This window comes from Rhinopithecus roxellana, chromosome 12 (assembly GCF_007565055.1).
Source record: "Rhinopithecus roxellana isolate Shanxi Qingling chromosome 12, ASM756505v1, whole genome shotgun sequence".
NCBI classification, from domain to species: domain Eukaryota; kingdom Metazoa; phylum Chordata; class Mammalia; order Primates; family Cercopithecidae; genus Rhinopithecus; species Rhinopithecus roxellana.
In genome coordinates, this window is record NC_044560.1 from 93,942,265 (window position 1) to 93,962,241 (window position 19,977).

The window sequence follows — 19,977 nt, forward strand, 5'->3', positions numbered from 1 at the left end:
ACAGCTGCCCCAGAAGGTGAGCAGAGGGAGGACTATGATCCCCATTATACAGATGACAACCCTGAGGTGCTGAAGGTTAAGTGTCTGGCCTGTGGCTGCACAGCAAGTGGTCGAGCCAGGTGCCAAGCCAGGCCTTCTCGTCCTGCACCTGCCACTGGGTCCTGCCTAGAGCAATTTTTATCAAGTGCGACCTCTGGGACAGAATTTTTGTCTCTAGGCAAATTTCCACTGTCTGAACAAACCAAGTAAAAAACACCATGAATCATTTATTCTTTGGTTGTCTACACAGACACTTAAATACTGTATTGCTGTCATGCAGTGGCCTGTGGAGGCCCCTTGGGGTGTCTGGGCCTGTGTCCTGAGCCCTCAGCCAGGTCCAGGGGGTGCAGTGTCTGGTCATGTCCACTCCAAGAGCAGTAGCACCATGTAGAAGGCTGTAAGCAGGGTCCCCTCGGCTGAGTGGCAGATGTAGGCTCACTGCTCCGCAGCCCTGAGGGACTGCCCAGCTCAGAGTGCAGGAGAGTTCCTCTCCGTGGGTCTAGTCACCCATCTATCTGACCTGGACGCTGTCATAGCTCATCCTTGGGCTTTGATTCGCTGCCTGAGAGAGACTCTTGTGCAGGTTCAGGGGGGACCTGCTGGGCATCCAGGGGCTGCTCCTGGGAGAGGTCCATCTCTTCTGGGCTGAAGAGCATCTTCACCAGGTCATCTGCCTGCACCCTGTCCTGCAAGGACAAACCCCTGTCCATTCAGAGAGGCCTCCGGACCAGGCACTCGCTATCTTTCAGCTGCTACTTCCCAGGGGACAAGGAAGGTTCCTTAATGGCCCCAGGCTCATCTCCTTCCCAGCAGGTCCTACTCTCTGGACAAGGACAGCTGAAGTGGGGCTCAAGGAAGGAAGCAAGAACTCAGCATCGCTCCCTGTCTTGACCCCTTTCCCCACCTGGATCCCGTTCACAGCAGACCCAGGGAGGACAAGGCAATGTGACCATAATGACAGGGCGTTGGAGCTGGTATCCCAAGTGCTCCTTTCGTGTCTTGGCCACTGGCAGTGGGATTGGGGGAAGGGAGAGGCAAAGCAAGGGCACTCTGGGAACGGGTCACTGCAGCACCGGCTGCTCTCACCCGCTCGCTGTGTCGAGGGTCCAGGGTGAACCACAGGGCGATGGCACAGCGCTGCCCCCTGGTGACAGCCTTCACTCCATGTGGGTTTTCAGTGCCTGAAGAGAATCCCACAGCCCTTCCACACTGAGGTTGCACCTCTGCCTAAGGGGGACAGAAAGGGAAAGGGGAGTTGCACAGGACAAAGACTGTAGTCCACTCTCAGAAGAGACATGGGCTCGTTAGGGCTCAGGACCGAGGGCAGCTCTTCAGGTTGGCTTCCCTAAGGCCAGAACTAAAGAGAAAGGGTGACCGGCGAGAGGAGTGACGGACACATCTCAAAGCTCCTCTGGCTGGGGGATGGGTACTGCCCACTGGGAAGTCCAGTTGGTTATTTTTGTCCACCGCACTTTGGGAACATCAGCTGTAGAAAATGGACTTTTTATCTCCCAGGGACAAGGACAAAGGAGCACTCACCGTCACGGTCTTGGCATCCAGTTCAGTGAAATAAAAGTTTCCACCATCAAAGTCCCCATTTAGGTAAAGGATGGCGCTGGGAAAGGCAGAGACATCTCAACACGGCTCTTCCCCACCTCCTTCTCCCCAGAGTCTTTGCCTCCAGGTGCTCTCAACCAGCAGCAGGAGGGTGGTTTTGTGTGGGAGGGAAGACTTTTAAGAACCTACACTGATACCACACAAACTCCACCTTTCCACTCTCCACCCTCGCCTCAGAGTCCCCTGTGCCCTTCTCAGGGTGCTTCTGTACCAAGTCCACTCACACTACTGTTCTTGTCACACCACGCTGATTCCCTCTTTGCCTATCTTCTTATCCAGCAGGTTTGGGGATAAAGGATTGGACTCTGGGAACAGCTAGCCCCAACCAGTGTGTGTGTGCTAGGGTGGGGTAGTAGAGTGCAGGGCACTGTGGGGCCTCTGAGGAGGGCACAGACTTTCTCACCCCGCACCTGCCCCACACTCACCTGTAGTCCCGGAAGGTGTAGGCTGGGGGCTCTTTGACGCACACGAGGGTCTCGGCATTAAGGATGCAGTTGTCTACGTGGACTGGATGGCTATCATCCTTCCTCTCTGCCTGGACCTCTGGGGCCAATGTCACACATGTTAGCATGGGAGCACCTCGGGAGATGGCACAGCTCTCTTCTTGGCAGGGGAGGTGCTTCCCAAAATGTGTCTGAGTCTATGGAATGCCCAATGAACTAGGGGGTATCTTTGGCTAAGCCACAAGCCTAGGGGCCAGGACAAGTCTGCAGGCTTCCTAGGACAGTTCTTGGCAGAGGTGAGCAGGGTGTGGCAAGCAGGAATGAAGGGCTCCAACCAAGGGCAGATCCTAGGCAGAATGGCACAACCCTTGTTTGTAGCTGCACTTTACAAAATACAAACGCCCAGGGAAGCGAGAATGGGGGGTCAGGAGGTGGGAGGGACGCAGGGCAGAGTGGGTCAGCCTTCCTTCAGGACGGCAGAAGATGGGGCTGAGTGGCAGAAAGCGGGGCAGAGAAGAGCTGCCTAACAAAGGGAAAGCATGAACTTCAGGGGGGCTCTGGGGTGGGGTGGATGGAGAAACCATGCAGGGAGAGGGTCACAAAAGGGAACAGACTGGGCTCACTGTCAAATACCAGGCAGACCACGTCTTTCCCCAATGTAAACCTTTAGCATGCTCTGTGTAGGCACCATCACGTCATGGTGGGTACCTCCTTCTCCATTCCCACTTGCCCAGCCAGTCACCAGGTCCTGTCCATCCACCTCCTGCACCTTCCCGGGGCCTCGCTTCTCCCTCCTCCCACTGCCACTTCCTGAGTTTAGGGCTTTACCCTTGTCCACGGAGGTCACTGCCGACCAGCTTCCCTTTTTGGTTTGAAATCTCTCCGCACACACAGCAGTAAAATGAATCTTTTAAAAGTCAAGGCCTCACCACGTCCTTCACTGCTTGATGAGGCCTCCCTGGCCTCCTGGCGCCTGTGCCTGTGCTCTCCCACCGGGGGCTTGTGACACACCCAGTTGTGTGTCTGACTGGTCCCTTTGGGTGTGCCCAGATTCTGACAGAATTTCAAACATCCTGAGGCAGAGGAAAGCCCTCTGATCTGTGCCACCTACCAATGGCCATCAGTGCCAGGGGCCTGCTGAAGGCTCCAGTATGACAGAGCCGGCTCTGGGCCACAGGGGATCCTTGCAGCACTGGCTGAACCTCTCGCCTTCTCAGACATGCAAAAGGGAATGTGGGTGGGTGAGGGAATGAGGAGTAAGCTCCAGGCCACTCTCACTTGTAAATCATGCAGCTCTCTCACGAATTTGGTATTTAACAATTAGTAAAAGAGAACCTGCCACATAGCTATGGTTAAGCTAAAGGATAAAAAATCCTTGAAGGTAGCTCTCCAGGATTTGGCACCTTTCTTAGTTCCCCTGACTACCGGGCTGCACAATGCCTCCAATCCTGTGCAAACACCATCCCACCACCCGGTGTACTCCGTAATCGTATTCATCCTGCAAAACTCCCATCGCTTCCTCGGGAAGCCTTCTTTTTGCTGTTGTTATTATTTTTGCTTTTAACAAACCCTTCTGTCGAGGGCTGACTTTCAACAGGAGGCAGCGAGGGAGCTGCTTAGTTGTGTATGAAATCCCGACCTGGAAGCAGATCCTCTGCAAATGGTTTAGCGCCAGCTTCCCCATGAACGTGCGTTGCATGACAAGTGAGGGGAGGCCACCTTTCTGGCCGCACCCCGTTTCCCTCTGGGAAGCCTTCTTGATCGCCAGGTAGGTTGACTATAACTTCCTCCATGCTACTGTGGCATGCATCACACTGAGATGCCACCCATTTGTTTACATTGGTTCCCCAACTGGAGAAAAGGGATCGCATCCTATTCTCTGTGTTCGCAGCATCCAGCACAGAGCTGAGATGCAGCATGTGTGGGGGTGCTGCGGGGGTGATGAGGCCCACCGTCAATGGCAGTGCGGCACACCAGATGAGAGTAGGAGAAGTAGAGGGGCGTGTCCAGGCGGAAGTAGGACTCCATGATGCGCCGCACCTTCTCCGTCACATTGTAGTACAGGTGGGCACTCTGCAGAGGAACTTTGCCTTCTTGCCCCAGCTGCCAAGGAAACAGGTGGTCAGCTGCCCTGAACGCCTGATATGGTTTGGCTCTGTGTCCCCACCCAAATCTTATCTTGTAGCTCCCATAATTCCCATGTGTTGTGGAAGGGACCCGGTGGGAGATGACTGAATCATGAGGGTGGATATTTCCTGTGCCATTCTCATAACAGTGAGTAAATCTCACGAGATCTGATGGCTTTAAAAAAATGGGAGTTTGCCTGCAGAAGTTCTCTCTTTGCCTGCTGCCATCCATGTAAGACGTGACTTGCTCCTCCTTGCCTTCCACCATGACTGTGAGGCTACCCCAGCCACATGGAACTGTAAGTCCAGTTAAACCTCTTCTGTAAATTGCCCAGTCTTGGGTATGTCTTTATCAGCAGCGTGAAAACGGACTAATACAATGCCCCTCTTTGGGCTGGCAGAGACAATGAGGACTAGGCCCATCTCACATCCCCATACCCCCACTGAAGCTGCAGCCTCTGCTGCCCATGCCCAATACCTCTACCATATTCCTCTTCCTCCTCTCCTTCCTCTCTCTCTTTATGAGCACACTGTGCATCCTGCACAGAAGCACAGCCCTCTGGAATCAGCCTTTCTTCAGAAAGCATTCTCATAGCTTTGGCGGGCAGTCTTACCTGCTCGCTTTGTTTTTATTACACTCGGTCGAACAGCGAGGATTCGAAAGAGAACCTCACTCAACATAACTCATCCTCACTTCCTGGCAACAGAAATGTTGGGAGGTGGACCCTCTTCACCTTTCCTGGCACCAGCCCCAACTCCTCCTCAAAGCCTGAGCTTTCCCCTTCCCCACCCCTTTCTCCACACTCTAGAATGCCAAGTGTTGATCTTACCTTGAGGGCTTTGAAGACAGTGACACCATAGAACTTTTCATTGGGAGTATGTGGGGAGGTTTGACCCCGGTAGCCATCTCCTGAGGTTGCTGCCACCTACAAGGCCCAAAACACAAGGTGATGTTAGCCACGACAGCTGAGGGCTTGAGAAGAGGTGGTCAACTGCAGCCAGCAAGAGGAAGGTGAAGGTTACCACCCAAGGGGCACTTGATGGGGGGATGCTGGACCCTCAGGGGAAGGTGCAGTCACTGGGCTTCCCTTACGTTGGTCAGTCTCTGCAGCTCCTGACATTCATGGTCAGAGATTACACCGTCCATCACCACCCGCTGGGAACCATTCAGGAGTCTGGAGTTCATGGTGAGACTGATGCCTTCATACAGCAGGGGGCCACCTGCAAAGCAAGAACAAAACTTTAGCTAAATCTAGCAGCAGCTTTGACCAAAGACTCTCCATTAGATATTGCCTCCTTGTCATAAACAGAAATTCCAGCTGTTTCCTTTTCACCAGCAAAATCTCCCGCTAGGTCATTTTCAAAGGCAGAATGGTCCAGAGGACAGAACATAGAGCTGAAAGATGAGATTCCCAGTCCCAGCTCCATGACCAAATAGCTGCTAGCTCTTGGGCCATGACACACTGTTGAGGAAACATCAGAAACACAATCCTAAAACATGAGCTCCAGAACAAGGAAGAACTGACTTTGACTCCTAGATCCTCCATTGATTAGCTGTGTGACCTTGGCAAGTTACTTAAACCTCCCTGAGGTTAATTTTAATTAATTAAAATGTTCTCATCGGTCAAACAGCATCTACCTTATATGTTTAATGCCAGTATGATGTTAAGAACAAGAAAGGCAAGTTAAACGCTTAGCACGATATTTGGCAGATGGTAAGTCCTCAAAAGTTTGGCTACCATGATATCATCATTTTCATTTAAAATAAGGATCTTGCAATCTGCACGACCCACCTCCCAGACAGTTGTAAGAATCAAGAGAAGTAACAAAGTGAAAGTGGTCTGAAAACAAAGGAATGCTGGACAAATTATTTTCATACACTGATCTTGTTTAATTAACCTCTGTTAATTTAAGCAACTAGGGCAAAGGTCAACATTTCTCTCTTACAGTTCTCATGGTGTTTCTCTGTGCTAGGGACATACTAATACTAGAGACTCAGTTCAACTCCACTCGATAACTGAGGCTTCAGTGTGTACCAGGAACTGTGCCAGACAGGGTGAGAGATGAATCCTAGAAGCAGTACCTGTTCTCTAACAATTATGCAAATAACTAGCACAAGACAGACCATAAATGCCCTAAGAAGTCCAAAAGAAAGGAGGGCACTCCAATCATCTGGGAGGTTAAGAAAGGCTTTACAGCTGGGCACGGTGGCTCACACCTGTAATCCCAGCACTTTGGGAGGCCAAGGTGGGTGGATCACAAGGTCAGGAGTTTGAGACCAGCCTGGCCAACATGGTGAAACCCTGTATCTACTAAAAAGACAAAAACATTAGCCAGGCATGGTGCCACATGCCTATAATCCCAGCTACTCGGGAGGCTGAGGCAGGAGAATTGATTGATGATCCCGGGATGTGGAGGTTGCAATGAGCAAAGATTGCACCACTGCACTCCAGCCTGGCAACAGAGCGAGACTCCACCTCCAAAAAGAAAAAAGAAAGGCTTTGCAGGGTGTATCTCAGATGCCCTCATGGGCAGGGATGGTGGGAAGCATACTAGGAGAGCCAGGCATAAACACAGACTGGTGGGCAGCGGGCAGGCTTATGGAACAAGGTGCAGTCCTGTGTGAAGAGAAGGTGTAAACAGGACAACAGTAGAACATTCGGTTAAGGGGCAGGCATGGAGGATGGGTCAGAGGCCAGTGTCTGGAAGACTGGCCTAGCTACCATGAGCAGGCAGGGGCAAGGACAGGCCAGGCGAGGAGAGGGTGGGTACAGATAGGAGGTGCCAGGCCCTGAAGGAGACCTGAGGCAATGAAAAACGGAAAAGGCTGGGGAGAGAGCTGAGAAGCAGCACTGCAGAGCAGAGCCACAATCAATAGGCCTTCCCAGCAGCTTGCAGGGGATGGGCACAGGAGGAAGAGGAGTCAAAGGAGGCCTGAATGCATTGAGTCTCGCTAACAGGACGAATGGTGAAAACTGGGAGAAAAGAGTTTGGGAGTGGGGAGACAGGATGAGTTAATACCTATGGAAGTGGACAACACTAGTCACTCGTGTTTCTGTGACACAGGAGTCTTCTTTCTTTTTTATTTTTTTTAAAGATGAGGTCTTGCTATATTGCCCAGGCTGGATTCAAACTCCGGGGGTCAAGCGATCCTCCTGCCTCAGCCTGCCAAGTAGCTGGGATTACATCCTAGAGTCTGATTTCTGAACCAAAGGACAATTCTCAGTGCTCTTTCCAGTTGAAAGTCCCGCTGGTGAGTTAGGAAGGATGCCCACTGAACTGGGACCCTGAGGCTGGCTCATGGTGAGCTCTGTAATGCTGGGGTGCAGCGCTGCCTGGCAAATGTGGGGTGACCTGTCTGGCTCCCTGACAACAGCCAGACATGCCCCTATCTCTGTCCTCTCACCTTCCCGGGTCAGTCTGCTCACATCCAATGATTCCTTGGTCTTCTCTTCCACTAGAGTCTCGATTTCCTTCATAAGGTTCCCAATCTCCTGGGAGATGCGTACGGCTGTTTCCCGTTCTGACCTATGGGCACAGCCGCTCTGAGGACTGCATTCGAGGGCCAGCCCTGGGCTCCACCCCAACTTCCCAAACTGGACCTGCCCACCCCTTGCCAGGAGTTCACATCTGCCTGGGCTCAGGAAGCCTCAAGTGCCTCATCAGACTGATCCAACCATGCAGTTTCTTCAAGGTCCTCACTTCTGTTTCTCTTGCAATCTCTTGGGAATCACCTCTTCTGGAGTCCATGAATCCTAAGTAGGTCCGGAAGAAATGAAAAAGGTAAGATGATCTACTTAATCTTCCAGGTGTCTCAATGCATAAAATAGCCCCACAGAAGTAACCCAGCTTATCACCCTCTTCCTTTCAGGAGACAAAATGGGAGGTTTCCACATCTAAGTCACTTCTAGCTGCCCAGTGTTCCCCTTTCATCTGTCTCTCATCCCTGCCTTGCACAGATCCCAGGCTAGGCTCAGCCTCCAACAAGTTTTCTGTCAGAATTGCACAGTGTTCCCCTCGTCCCCATTCATCTCCCCCGCTCACTCTGTCCCTGCGCCCTTCTGGCTCCTGTGCCCTAGCTCACCGGATCCACAAAGGGGATTCCAAAAACATCATAAGCGAAGAAGAGCAGCTCTTTCTCCAGAAGGCTTCGCTGTCGGTACTCCTTGGCACTCTGCGGGTACGAAGGCAAACAAGTCCCCCAGAACTCAGCCCTGGCTTTTAACCTCTGGGGGTTCCCCTCCCTGGCACCCCACACTGACGCTCCTATGTGACCTGAGGCCTCCTCTCCCTACCAATGCTGTCTGTTCCCCAGTTTGGGACAAAAGTCTAATTTCTGTGTCCAAGGGTTCCTCTGCCTGGCATAAGCAACAGTACCTCTGAGGTACCAGAATAACCAGGCTTTACTTAAGGGAAAAAGCCCTGCTCCTCCCCCATCCCAACCCCCATTAGTCTCTAGGACAGAAAATCTGATGATTCTCCCAAGTAGAAATATTCTTCAAAGAAAGAGAATTCCTTCTTGACTTCTACAGGAGTCCACAAAGCAGGAAAAGGAATGAGGCATTAGGCAACTGACACGTTATTCATTTGATCTTTATAGCCACATCTGAGGTTGATACTAGTATGCTCATTCTGCAGAGGAAGCATCTGAGGCATAGAGGAGATGTACCACTGTCTAAGGTGACACTACAGGACACGGGAGAGCAGGGACCTGCAGTCAAACCCAGGTCTTCTGTTATCTTTTTCTTTTTTTTTTCATAGGAGAATGTGCATTTGGACAGACAGAGCCGGGTCTTTACAGTCCTAAAGCCCATGTGCTTTCTGTTCTGCCACCTGCCTCCTCTCAGACCCTAACCAGGCCACACCCCTCCCTGAGAATGAGCAGCTGCAGTGGGAGGGCCTGGCACTCTGGCATTCCCACATGGACTCCCGGGCAAGGCTTACCCAGGGCAGGGAAACTGAGTACCTTCCAGGGTCACATCTTTCCCTAGGTGCCCTGCTAATCTCCAAGCAGCAGGAGGAGGAAAGAAGAGAAAAAGAAGACATCATCAGTTGAAATAAAACATGAGGCAGTTCAAGGAGGAATTAAAGGAGTCAATGAATCCTATGTCATCTACTATATTTACCTAAGAGGAAGAGAGACGTTTTCTCCTCAGGAGTTTACATTACTGGCTTCTGTCACCAAGTGCTATGTTATCTCATTTAATCCTCTCCAATTACCCTATAAGGCTGCTATGAAGCAAACCCCACTTCCATCCTTTATTCATTCCACGCTGATTTACTGAGTGTCAGCCATGTGTCTAGAACTGTGCCTGTACTGGGGCCAAGCAGGGAACAGATTCTGGTCATCACTGACTGGCCACAAGCCACTGCACAAGTTGCTTCATCTCTCAGATGCTAACAGTCCTCATCCCTAAAGTGGGAAGAAGACTGCCCACCTTGCAGGGCAGCTGTGATGATTAAATGGGATGATGGATACAGCCCACCCTGCACAGAGCTTCGCCTGGACAGGGGCTCAACAAATGTTGGTTACCTTCTTTCCAAAAGGGGACTTCTAGTTACAAATGCGAGATTGGCCACATGGGTTTATTTCCCCTCACTCCCCTCAGGCTCCCCTTAATGGCCATAAGGCAGGGAAAAGGTATTAACCAAGCAAGGCAAAAGAGACTGGAAGTGCCATCTTAAAGCCAGATGGTCACCATCTAGTGGCCAAAGAGGACAACTACGAAGACAACCCACACGGGAGGGGCAGCAAGAGGCTGTTTCTACTGGAGCCTCTCAGACTCCCCAGAGATGGGAAGGAAGAGCCTGGGTGTTTCCCTTCAGCGCAGCAGTCTTTGTGTTTTACAGATATTTCTCCCAGTTTTGGAGTGAGACAGGGAAAATGCTGAAAGATGGGAGAGAACAAACAATGGCAGGAAGAAGAAGAGATGGGAAAGAAAATGGAGACAGAAAACAGGTGAACAGAAAAAAAAACACAAAAAAACAAATAACCCAGCATTAAGTGAAAAATGATAGATCTTGGCCAAACAATATCGAGTGTCCAAGTTAGGGGTGCCAAGAGGGGAAAGAACATGCCCACCGCACCATTTCTACAGGACTGAGAGAACAGACTTCTGGGCCCAGATAACGCTAAGTGAGGCTCCTGTGTACTCCCCACACTCCCTCCTGTGCTCCCTTCTCCTCTGAATAACAAGCCAAGTGAGTGAACTCACATCTGACCCCGACACTGACCCCTGCCCTGCACGCGCAGCGCCGACTCCCCTCTGCTACCCCACTCTTCCGCCCTCAGGTCTGCATTCAGGAGTTCAGCTGGCAGCTGTCATAACAGAAGGAAGTTTCTCACCTCACGGGGGCCAATGGATCTGGCGTGTTCTTCTCCAAGCATAGCTGCATAATAGGCCAAATTTTGGTTCATCACCTCGTCATTGGGGAAGAAGAGAAGATAGGTCTTGGCACATTCAACAGCCTGTGTATAATTCCCAACTGCAAAGTGGAAAGAAGAATGGCCGACAGGAAAGGGTCAAAAGGAAAGGATCAAATCCTGGCACCAGGGACCACTTAGTGCTCAGTCTCCGCAAAGCTTAGGCAATGGCAACATGACAAGGTGGTGCCTGCTACTTAACATGATGGCCTGATTTCAGGGGCAGAAGTTATGGAATACACATAGAATGTGTGATTAATTTTAAGGTGAGGTGGTCAGTGTCCTCAGGGCTGCCTAACAATGAAACAGAAAAGAATCAGAATTCTCTGCATGCCCACATCTTTAAAGATTCACAAATAATTCAAATACTCCTTAATATTCTGCCTCAATACACTCAATCATTAGATCAATTTCCCTGTCTTCCTACCTTCGTTTTTCTATAGATTTTCAGAAGACAGGGAAGATTACAATAGCAGATTGTCTCTTTGGCAGAATAGTTCTTGTTGATATTTGTTAGTCACCTCAACTCAACTGTAAATATTGTATACTCATCAATATGTTTGTAATGCTTAGCACACAGTAGGAACTCTGCAAACAGTTGGTTTTCTGGGTATTAATTGGCAGCCCCACAAAAGCATCAGTGCTATATCAGGGAAAGGGCTGGCAAATGTCCTCTGAGCTAAACAGTGGCACACCCTTACTTTCGCTATTAACTTTAATTCAAAAGCAAAAATAGATTACAAACTATAGAGGACACAAGAGATGAGGTCCTAAGTCTCCCTCCCCCAGCTTTTTGGGTTGCTGGTATTGGCTTCCTAGGCCAGTTGCTTATAATAAACTACCCAAGGATCACTTGGCATGGTGCCTCCCATAGCTACTGAAAGAAGCCAAACACCTTGAGGAAGTAAGTGGCTGTGATCCCTGCCCACCTTGCCTTTAGCTTCTTAGTTAGCCAGCAGAGAAAGAGGAAGGAAAGTAAGCCTTACTGTTATAGTAGGCAAACTGCAGATAATTATAATGGGATGGGAGGAAGTCTTCAAAGGGCTTCTCTCGACTTGGGTGGGAAGCAAGCTCAGTGACGCAGTTCTGCTTACAGCTGAGGACCTGGATATAATGATCTGAAAGGAATCAAAGAGGGGGAATAACTATGAGGTCACTCTTTAGGACTCAAATTCTGGTTAAAATGAACAAATTCAAATGGAAGCAATTTTTCATCAGCTTCTCAGATTTAATAAATTGAGGGATGAGGGTGAAGATTCTCCATTTATATCATCAGATGGTGACCTTAGAGTCCCAGGAGGCCTGGCTGAAGGTCTGGTTCTGAACTGCACCCACCTGTGATGGCCTGGAAGAGGTCAGCATTGTACTCAAGGTAGTTGTAGCCATCGTAGTCATAGGGCCCTTCGCAGAGGGCATGGCACTCCTCATAGGCCACAAAGTACTCGTGCAGCGCCGCCTCTAGGTGGGGCACGGCTTCCTCTGGCTGTTCCTCTGAGTAGAGTCGCACTCCCAGTCGAAATTCTTGCTACTGGGAAGAAGGAGCACTCAAATGCAGGCCACAGAGGAGGAACCCACTCTCCTTGCCCTCAGCCACCTTCACAGGGGTCCTAATTTCCTGTTCCTCAGGTTACGAATGGAAAGGGGTGACCTGGGTGCCACTATATAATGAAGGCCTTTTGTAAATGGTCTTTACATGTTTCTCTGGAAATTTGAAAACATTTAGCTCTCTTTTTCTTTTTTTGAGACAGAGTCTCACTCTGTTGCCCAGGCTGGAGTGCAGTGGCACAATCTCAGCTCACTGCAACCTCCACTTCCTGGGTTCAAGTGATTCTCTTGCCTCAGCCTACCTAGTAGCTGGGATTACAGGCACATACCACCGTGCCCAGCTAATTTTTGTATTTTAGTAAAGATGGGGTTTCACCATGTTGGCCAGGCTGGTCTCGAACTCCTAAGCTCAAGCAATCCTCCCACCTTGGCCTCCTAAAGTGCTGGGATTACAGGTGTGAGCCACTATGCCTGGCCAAAAAACATTTAATTCTTAATCTGGATGAAAGATATCTGGGAGTTCATTATGATTTTCTTGTACTTTTCTTCCCTCCCCCGACCCCCCACCAAATTAGTGACAGATTCTTGCACTTTTTTTTTTGAGACGGAGTTTCACTCTTGTTGCCCAGGCTGGAGTGCAATGGTGCAATCTTGGCTCACTGCAACCTCTGCCTCTGGGGTTCAAGGAATTCTCCTGTCTCAGCCTCCAGAGTAGCTGGGATTACAGGCATGCACCACCATGCCCGGCTAATTTTGTATTTTTAGTAGAGACAGGGTTTTGTCATGTTGGTCTGGCTGGTCTCGAACTCCTGACCTCAGGTGATCCGCCCACCTTGGCCTCCCAAAGTGCTGGGATTACAGGCGTAAGCCACCGCGCCTGTCCCAGATTCTTGCACTTTTTTGTAGGGCTAACAGTTCTTAAATAAACACAACTTACATTTTTTTGTTTTGTTTTGAGACAGAGTCTTTTTTTTTTTTCTGAGACAGACAGCCCAGCCTGGAGGGCAGTGGCGTGATCTTGGCTCACTGCAACCTCCACTTCCTGGGTTCAAGTGATTCTAGCACTTCAGCCTCCTGAGAAACTGGGATTACAAGCATGCACCACAACACCTGGTTAATTTTTGTATTTTTAGTAGAGACAGAATTTCACCATGTTGGCCAGGCTGGTCTCGAACTTCTGGCCTCAAGTGATCCACTCACCACGGTCTCCCAAAGTGCTGGGATTACAGGCATGAGCCACTATGCCTGGCCGACATAACTTACTTTTTTTGTGTGTGTGTGATGGAGTCTTACTCTGTCACCCAGGCTGGAGTGCAGTGGCACAATGTCAGCTCACTGCAACGTCCGCCTCCCAGTTCAAGCGATTCTCCTGCCTCAGGCTCCTGAGTAGCTGGGACTACAGGCACACACTACCATGCTCAGCTAATTTGTGTATTTTTAGTAGAGACAGGGATTCACCATGTTGGGCAGGATGGTCTCGATCTCCTGACCTTGTGATCCGCCCGCCCTGGCCTCCCAGAGTGCTGGGATGACAGGTGTGAGCCACTGAACCCGGCCACGACTTACCTTTAAAAGTCATTCTTTTTTTTTTTATCTTTTTTGACTCTTGCTCTGTCACCCAGGCTGGAGTGCCGTGGCAGGATCTCAGCTCACTGCAACCTCCGCCTTCCAGGTTCAAGCTATTCTCTTGCCTCCACCTCGAGTAGCTGGGATTACAAGCGTGCACCACCATGCCCGGCTAAGTTTTATATTTTTAGTAGAGATGGGGTTTCACCATATTGTCCAGGCTGGTCTCAAACTCCTGACCTTAAGTGATCCACCCGCCTCAGCCTCCCAAAGTACTGGGATTATAGGTGTGAGCCATTGTGCCCAGCCTAAAAGTCATTCTTATATTGTTTCTAACATTCTTGTTTCATAATTAAAATGTAAGGAACCATAACCTCTCTATAAAATGCTGTATTATCACAGACAATCTCTCCTTTGGAACAGACTTTTCCTGCCAAACAAACAGAATAAGAACATTGAGGGCTACTGTAACATTTATTGTAGTGAAAATCAAAAATGTACATGACCAAAAAAATGTGACTAGTGAATGAATATAGTCCCCGCATAAGATGGACTATCATGCAGCCATAAACAATTATGTTTTCAAATAAAACTGAAGACATGAGAAAAGGCTCATGATACTAATGTTAGCTAAAAAATGATGACAGGGCTGGGAATAGTGGCTCATACCTGTAATGCCAGCACTTTGGGAGGCCAAGGTGGTAGGATCGCTTGAGCCCAGGAGTTTGAAATCAGCCTGGGCAACACAGTGAGACCCCATCTCTACAAAAAATAAAAACAACAGGTGGGTGTGGTAGTGCACACCTGTAGTTCCAGCTATTTGGGAGGCTGAGGCGGGAGGATCACTTGAGCCCAGGAGGTCAAGGCTGCAGTGAGCTATGATCACATCACTGCACTGCAGCCTGGACAACAAAGTGAGACCCTGTCTCAAAAAAAAAATAAAAAAAGATGATAAAAAATGCATACACAATATAACACCAAATTAGATGAAAAAAATTATATACGGAAGACTATCTAAACTGGTTTTCTTAAGGTGGCAGTATTACAAATGATTACTTTTTGTTTTATACTTATCTACATTTCTACAATGTTATATAATGAACATTTATTACTTCTGTAATGTAATTAGAAAACAACCTTAGCAATGTCATTTTAAAAAAACGAAAGAATGCATGCCTGTAGTCCCAACTACTCAGGAGGCCGAGACTGGAGAGTCTCTTGAGTCCAGGAATTTGAGGTTACAGTGAGCTATGATCAAGCCACTGCACTCTAGCCTGGGTGACAGAGCAAGACTCTGTCTCTAAAATAAATTTTAAAAGGAAGAGAAAGAAGGGGATAAAGTTTTTTTCACCATATGGGGTTGAGTCTCAAGATCCTTGAAGTCGGCCTCCTTTACTCCAGACATGGTTTGGTAATAGTCTAGGTTCTGCCGCATCTCCATGTGCTCAGGATTGCCCACGAAGAAGGTGTGTGCTGCAGCAACAGCTTTCTCCAACTTGTTGATCTAAGAACGAAGCATTGGAAGGTAATGCTCACATCCAAACTCTGAATGTTTGTGTCCACATGAGCAGTCTACATAAACAGGAAATCCCTGCTCCCCGAGCCCTCCACTCAGCATGCCCAGCCCTGCCAGCCCCAAGAAGCACACCTATTGTAGGAACTACCCACCAGAGATTAGGAGCACAGTGCCCTGTGCAGATTTGCAGCTCTTTCCCAAGTCAGATTTAGGGGTTCCCCAGATTATAGGAAGTAGCAATGTTCTATTTTAAAACAAAGGTCATATTGTATGAGGAGTGCTGTGAAAGACTGACTGCCCATATGATATGTTTTCATGCTGGGCGCGGTGGCTCACATCTGTAATCCCAGCATTTTTAGAGGCCGAGGCAGGTGGATCACTTGAGCTCAGGTGTTCGAGACCAGACTGGGCAACATGGTGAAACCCTGTCTTTACAAAAAATACAAAAATTACATGGTACTGTATGTCTGTAGTCCCAGTTATTCTGCAGGCTAAGGTGGGAGGATCACTTGGGCCTGGGAGGCAGAGGTTGCAGTGAGCCGAGATGGTGCCACAGCATTCCAGTTTGGGTGACACAGCAGGACCCTGACTCAAAAAAAAAAAAAAGAAAAAAGAATACATATATATATTTCATGATTCAAATGTAATGCCTGACCTGAAAACATTCTGTGGCTTCAAGGATTTAGGGGTAGAGAAAAAAGAGCAGCTAACAGACTATGCCTAAGAATTTTCCTAGAATTTTTTATTTTTATTTTTGCATAAAATAAAATGAAGCATTCTTGAGACATTTAGGGAAAATGTGGATGGCTAAAAATTCTAAGGTCCTTTACTAAGTCCAGACATGTATTTTCTGACTCAAAGCTCAGGGCTCATGAGGTTCAAACAAATAGGTCTAAGAAATCTGAAGGGTTGGTCGGGGGCGGCAGTTTGCACCTGTAATCCCAGCACTTTGGGAGGCCAAGGGGGGCAGATCACTTGAGGTCAGGAGTTTGAGACCAGCCTGGCCAAGTTGATGAAACCCCGTCTCTACTAAAAATACAAAAATTAGCTGGGTGTTGTGGCGCACACGTGTAATCCCAGCTACTTGGGAGGCTGAGGCAGGAGAATCGCTTGAACCAGGGAGGTGGAGGTTACAGCAAGCTGAGATCACCGCACTGCACTCCAGCCTGGGTGACAGAGTGAGACTCCGTCTCAAAAAAAAAAAAAAAAAAAAAAAAGAAATCCAAGGGGGAGAAAGAAACAGGCTACAGACCACAACAATGCCCACAGCAATGGACTCCAGCATATCAAAGTAACACAGGTTTCATATATAGAATCCAACCAAATAAATCACTGATGATCTAGTAATTAACTGTGTGGACACTGGTATCAATGAGACCGGCCATGGCCGGGCATCGGGGCTCATGCCTGTAATCCCAGCACTTTGGGAGGCTCAGGTGGGCGGATCATGAGGTCAGGAGTTTGAGACCAGCCTGACCAACATGGTGAAACCCCATCTCTACTAAAAATACAAAAAATAGCTGGGCGTGGTGGCATGCGCCTGTAATCCCAGCTACTCAGGAGGCTGAGGCAGGACAGTCGCTTGAACCCAGGAGGCGGAGGTTGCAGTGAGCCGAGATCGCACCATTGCACTCTAGCTTGGGTAACAAGAGTGAAACTCCATCTCAAAAAAAAAAAAAAAGAAAAGAGGGTCAGCTGTGGTGGCTCATGCCTGTAATCCTAGCACTTTGGAAGGCCAAGGAGGACGGTCAGGAGATTGAGACCATCCTGGCCAATATGGTGAAACCCCGTCTCTACTAAAAATACAAAAATTAGCCGGATGTGATGGCATGTGCCTGTAATCCCAGCTACTCGAGAGGCTGAGGCAGAAGAATCATTTGAACCAGGAAGTCAGAGGTTGCAGTGAGCCAAGATCGCTACTGCACTCCAGCCTGGCAACAGAGCAAGACTCTGTCTCAAAAAAAAGAAAAAGAAAAAGAAAAGAGACTGGCTGACACCAAATCTGGGCTTAATGACTCACTGACTGGCTGGGCAGTAGACAAGATATTTAAAGTTTACTTTCTAAACTCAGTTTCCCTAATCTATCATCTGGAGATAGCATTCTCTAGCTATCTCCTAGCATTGTTGAGAGTTCAAAGAGATAATATACATGCAGCCTGTAATACATGGTGCTGGGCACAGATCAAGTGCTCCATAAATTTTAGATGGTATGATTAATATGCTAAGAAAACTTACTTCCTTATCACTGGTACTAGTAAAGGCACACTAAAGGAGTTAGCCCTGGTTAGGTGACCCAAGGTAAATAACTCCCCATCTCTGTACCTCAGTTTCTTTAACTGTAAAATTAGAAATTTTCTCAGGTCTGTCCCTTTTATGGAATTACTCTATCTCTTATATCTTCCAGCACTGCTCCTGCCTGTCTCTGTTCTCCCTCATGTCCTCACTCTTCTCTCCATCCCCAGCCTTCTTTACTCCCTAAGCACTGAGGTACTTAACCTCCTCTCTTGTGGACAAATGCCTGTCTCCTAATCATGTGCCACCAGTTTCTCCTTCTTCCAAGGCTCATTCACCATGGTTTCCAGAATGAGCGTTTTAAAACCCAAATCTGAGGATGGCTCCCTGCAGTCCGCAGAATTCTCTTCCAAATCTGGCCTCACTGACCATTCTAGCCTCCTCTCCTGCTACTCCCCACACACACCTTGACATTGCAATCACAATTCATTTTTTTTCCTGAATATATCATGCTTTGGTTCTACTTTTCCCTCTATCTGGAGGAGCCTTCCTTCCTCTCCCCCTGGCAATACTTAGGACAGGCTTTAATATTACCTCTTCTTTGAAGTCTAATTTCTCTGAGATAAAGCTAGAGTCTCCCTCCTTTGTGCTCCCACAGCCCTAAGTATATGCCCTTGCACTATCCCTTACTACAGTAACTCTTAACATCAAAGCAAGACAAAGCAAAGACGTTAGTCGAGCATTTAAGTACCTGTACAAGAACTGGAATGCAGTAGGCATGCAATACATGTTTGTCAAATAATTTTAGAAAGTGCTATGATGAAGCGACATAACCAAAGACATAATGCAATTATTTTGATGTCAAGTCCAGCGCTCTTCCGAGTAATTAGGAAAAATGAAGGAAACTGTGTAGGCAGAATGCTGTGGAGGGGTGGAAATCTGAGGTCCCCAAGAGTCTCTCAGTCTCTCTTTAGGTCGAATCGAAGGTCTCTTAAACTACAGATATAACAGATATAATGCACAGCTCTTTCTCTCCCCACCCCCAATACAGCGGGACTAATAACAGCATCTGCCTGACAGGATATTGTGAAGATTAGGGCAAATGCGTTAATAAAGGCAAACTACTTAAAATAGTGCCTGAAGTATGTGCTGGCCATCATCATCATCATCATCATCATCATCATCGTCGTCGTCGTCACCATCACCACCACCAAACAAGCCTGGAACGCTCCAAGCCCAAGTATACACTTGAAAACATGTCATTCTGGCATTCCTAAAAATACTCATGTTTTTTGTAAACCTGACAGACTAGCCAGAGGGTCCCCCCGACAGGCAGGGCCAGGCAGCCCCTGCTGGCGACGTGGCAACCTCACATCCTGAAACAGAGCTGCTGAATCAAACAGCAGGAAAAGCACCACTGGAAAACCAACCGGAAGGAAGATATTGTAGACCGCTACTAGCTTCTCAGTCGGACACTTAAAATGACATTAGGATGGGAGACCCAAACTGCCGCTTTAATTCCCTCCACGAGATTTCCCAGGGAACAAAATGGCCATGAGTTTTGCTTGGCCTGTGCCCTAACCTCAGGCTGGACCTCTGGGGTTAGCAACTGCCCATGCGAACTGGGCGAGGAAGGTCTCCTGCCAGGGAGCAGCTTTCCCCGGCTCCGAGGAGAGCTCCCCAGCCAGGAGGCCACCTTCCCCTCCCTGCGGACACTTCCCCGATCCCCCTGGCTCCCCAGGTCCCCTGCAACACTCCTCTCCCCAGAAGGACCCCGGCCGCCCGGCTCCGGGCTGGTCTGCACCTTGAAGTAGGCGACCTGCAGGTAGTTGTAGGGGCTCCGCTTGCGGAACTCAAGCTCCATCTCTTCGCTGAGCGAGTGGGCGGCCGGCGGCCCGAGGCAGCCGCGCAGGCAGGCGGCGCGGCGCAGGAGGCCCCCGAAGAAGCTCAGGTCGCGCAGGGCTGCGGCGCCCGAGGCCTGGGCCGGGCTGGGGAGCGATTCGGGGTCCAGCTCCCACGGGAAGTCGGCGGCACATCGGGTGCGGCAGCGCAGGCGAAGGGCGCGGAGGGCGGCCCGGGAGCGCAGCGCCCGTTCCATGCTCAGGACCACCCCGGGCCAGTCCCCGCGCGCGTAGGCTGCGGTCCCCTCGGCAAAGAGCAGATCAGGCGTCACCACGCCCCATCCTGCCTCGGACTCGACCTCGGCTTGGGAGGCAGCGGCCACGACAGTCAGCAGTGTGGTCAGCAGCTTCAACGCGCGTGCAGCCATCGCCTCCTCAGACCTAACGGGACCGATAGCCACTCGACACGGAGGCCGGAGTCCCACCCCCGGAGAAGGCCCGCCCCCGGGCGAAGCCCCACCTCCCAAGCCGGGCGGCGCATGCCCACGAGGCCTGCACCGCCTCTTTTCCTTTCAGTCAACTCTGATCCCCCCACCGGCCCTCAGCGAATCCCGGCGCGTCAGCCAGA

The 19,977-nt window shown here is 49.6% G+C and overlaps 1 protein-coding gene across 1 annotated transcript; it reads right to left on the minus strand.

Moving 5' to 3' along the window:
- Positions 1-246: 246 nt before the first annotated feature.
- Positions 247-19,884, minus strand: P3H1 (prolyl 3-hydroxylase 1). The gene is made up of 15 exons (XM_010371843.2): positions 19,313-19,884; positions 15,112-15,264; positions 11,985-12,174; positions 11,636-11,767; positions 10,572-10,711; positions 8,310-8,399; positions 7,928-7,980; positions 7,632-7,753; positions 5,319-5,446; positions 5,056-5,151; positions 4,052-4,202; positions 2,082-2,199; positions 1,579-1,654; positions 1,126-1,266; positions 247-725 (listed from the first exon to the last, which is right to left on the minus strand). The coding sequence occupies exons 1-15, from the start codon at positions 19,775-19,777 to the stop codon at positions 570-572; spliced, it is 2,211 nt and encodes a 736-aa protein (XP_010370145.1). The 5' UTR covers positions 19,778-19,884; the 3' UTR covers positions 247-569.
- Between the last annotated feature and the right edge of the window lie 93 nt (positions 19,885-19,977).

Bases quoted from the DNA above. Each gene is read 5' to 3' on its own strand.
- P3H1 (XM_010371843.2), bottom strand. From the start codon at position 19,777: ATGGCTGCACGCGCGTTGAAGCTGCTGACCACACTGCTGACTGTCGTG. The intron at 10,712-11,635 runs GTAAGGCTTACT...TCCACTTTGCAG, and splicing joins GCAGTTTGCCTACTATAACA to TTGGGAATTATACACAGGCT. The intron at 1,267-1,578 runs GTGAGTGCTCCT...TGTCCCCCTTAG, and splicing joins TGGATGCCAAGACCGTGACG to GCAGAGGTGCAACCTCAGTG.